The following is a 2359-nucleotide window of genomic DNA, read 5'->3' as shown; positions in this document are numbered from 1 at the left end:
TTGAATATCTTTATTTCATGTTCGCATCTGTTTCTTTCATTTACCTGATATCGAAATCTGCGTATTTCTTTTTCTCACATTCAATATGCTTCTCTCATTTACTTCGCGTTCGCTTCATGGATTTCATATCCAACTCAGTGTAATTTGCGCTCACATCCGCATATGTTGTTTGCATCTGTGAAAAGGATGGACTGAACGGGGGTGAATATTAAATAGCAAAAATATATATATAAGCGTGAAACAAGTGGGTAAAACAGTGCTCAGCCCAACACTCGCACACAGCAACAGCAGCATCCGCAGCTTCAGTAGCAACAGCAACTGCAGCAGCAATAGCAGCAGCAACCTCAACACTGCGTCTGTGTTTTTCCTGTGTCTCCTAGATTGCTCTTCCCCTGCTGTTTCTGCTGCATTGGCTATGACCCCGAAAGAGAACATGAGCGTTGCAACTACCAAGTGCCTTAAACCCTAATCTTCGGGTTTAGGGTTTAGGGTTTGTAGGGCTAAGACGTAAGCCCTTAAACCCTAAATCGTTACCGTGAAGCCCTCGGGTTTGTTTGCTTGGGTTGCAAACCTAGGGTTTCCTACCGGATCTTATTCNTCGGCTCTATGCCCCAGGCATCAAATCTCACCACCACGCTCTAAACCCTAAACCCTAAGCGCCAAACCCCAAGCCCTAGGACGTCAACCTCCTGGAGGGGTTTTTCGGCCTAGGCCCCAGAGCACAAGGATTAGTCCCTCAGAAGAGAAGCTTCAGACTTTGGGGTTTAGGATTTAGTGCTTAGGGTCTAGGTTATAGGGTTTAGGGTTAAGGGTTAAGGGTTAAGTGTTTAGGGTTTGTATGGTTGCACAGACAATCGACTTCAGGGATCCATTCTTTCGGGCCACGAACTGGAAGGCGGCGGCTCCAGCAGGGGTCCCCGCCCCTGGTTCGAGGCAGCAACAGCGAGTCGTGCTTGTCTCCTGTCTCCTGCGTGCAGCAGATATGTTATTATAAGGTCTTCAGGAAACACGTCTGCTGCTGTCAAGCTACAGAGACACCTCACCTTTTTCCTGCTAGCCTATGGATGCCAGCAGTGCCAGCGACAGCAGCAGCAGCAGCAATACCAACAGTGTCTGCAACAGTAACGACTGCAGTGCAGCAGCAGCAGCAGCAGCAACAGCAGCAGCAGCAGCAGGGGTGATGCGCTGTGTTATATATTTGCTGCCTCCTTGCGTGCAGCGGATGCACTACTTGCCCCTCGTTCTCGCCCCTCTCAGATGTGTCAACTATGCGATATTCAGGACTGCGATATTTGTCAGCTGCAGTAGGCCGCTGTGCTGCCGACATTCAGCAACGAGGCAGGTGCTGCTGCTGCTGCTGTTGCTGCTGCTGCGGCTGCTGCTTGGAGTGCTGCTGCTGTTGCTGCACGCCGTGCTGCTGCTGCGCTGGGTACCGCTGCCTCTGTTTCTGCTGCTGCTGCTGCTGTTGCCGCGATCCCTTCTGCTGTCGATCAAATGCTGCTGCTTTTGTGGCTCTTACTGCGGCCGTTGCTGCTGCTGCTGCGGCGGCGGGAATGGAGAGACAGTGTCATGCAGCTGCAGGCTGGCACCGTAAGGGGATTTTCAAACGATTCGTGCCCTCATGGTCCTCAATAGCAGAGACATACGAACGGCAGAAGGCGAGCAGCAGCTGCTGCAGTAGTAGCACAAACAGCAGCAACAACAGCCACAACAGCAGGCGGATTAAAACGCCGTAGCAGCAGCAGGATATAACAGCTGCTGATGCATTAGCAGCAGCAGCAGCATTAACAGCAGCTCTTGATGCTGTTGCAACAGCAGCAGTAGTAGTAACAGCAACTGGTGATGCTGTGGCATCCGCAACAGCAGCAGTGAGCAGCAGCAGCAGCAGTAGTAATAGTAGTATCAGCAGCTAGTGATGCTGTAGCAGCAGCAGCTGCTGCTCTTTGCATTCACCGTCTTCTGCATGCAGTTGCAGCATAGTGTTTGTACTTTGGCCACTATAAAAGCCCGATACAGCAACAACTTTTATGCTCACCCTGCTGCAGCAGCACGTATGGCGAGGCTGTCTTCTTCTGTCTCCTTCTGTCTCTGTCTCCTCATCTCCCCTCCTGTTTCATTATGTCTCCTCCTGCCTCCCCCTGTCTCCTCCTATCTCCTATGTCTATCTCCTCTTGTCTCCTTCCTCCTCTGTCTGTTCGATGTACTTCTGGCCGGAGACGACTACAAAGGCAATTAGCACTGAAGAGACAGCCAGAAGCGGATAAGCTCCACCTAATGCATGCAGGTGCATGCAAACGGGGTCAATTGCGTGCAGCAATGCATGCAGATGCATGCATGCGTTTGTCCCTGCAGCAAAAAA

The 2359-nt window shown here is 51.3% G+C and overlaps 1 protein-coding gene across 1 annotated transcript in view; it reads left to right on the top strand.

The window, feature by feature from the left end:
- EMH_0031500 (uncharacterized protein) overlaps positions 1 to 1181 on the top strand; it is a gene marked incomplete at both ends in the record, with an annotated part of 1600 nt that extends 419 nt beyond the window's left edge. Inside the window, 3 exons of the mRNA XM_013494524.1 lie at positions 381 to 453; positions 851 to 926; positions 1033 to 1181. Of these exons, the coding sequence (XP_013349978.1) occupies positions 381 to 453; positions 851 to 926; positions 1033 to 1181 (298 nt within the window). The remainder of the gene's footprint in view (positions 1 to 380; positions 454 to 850; positions 927 to 1032) is intronic.
- Positions 1182 to 2359: the final 1178 nt, after the last annotated feature.

This window comes from Eimeria mitis, genomic scaffold (genome assembly GCF_000499745.2).
Source record: "Eimeria mitis Houghton genomic scaffold, Emh_scaff1188, whole genome shotgun sequence".
NCBI lineage: Eukaryota > Apicomplexa > Conoidasida > Eucoccidiorida > Eimeriidae > Eimeria > Eimeria mitis.
This window is presented reverse-complemented; position numbering and strand designations above follow the sequence as displayed.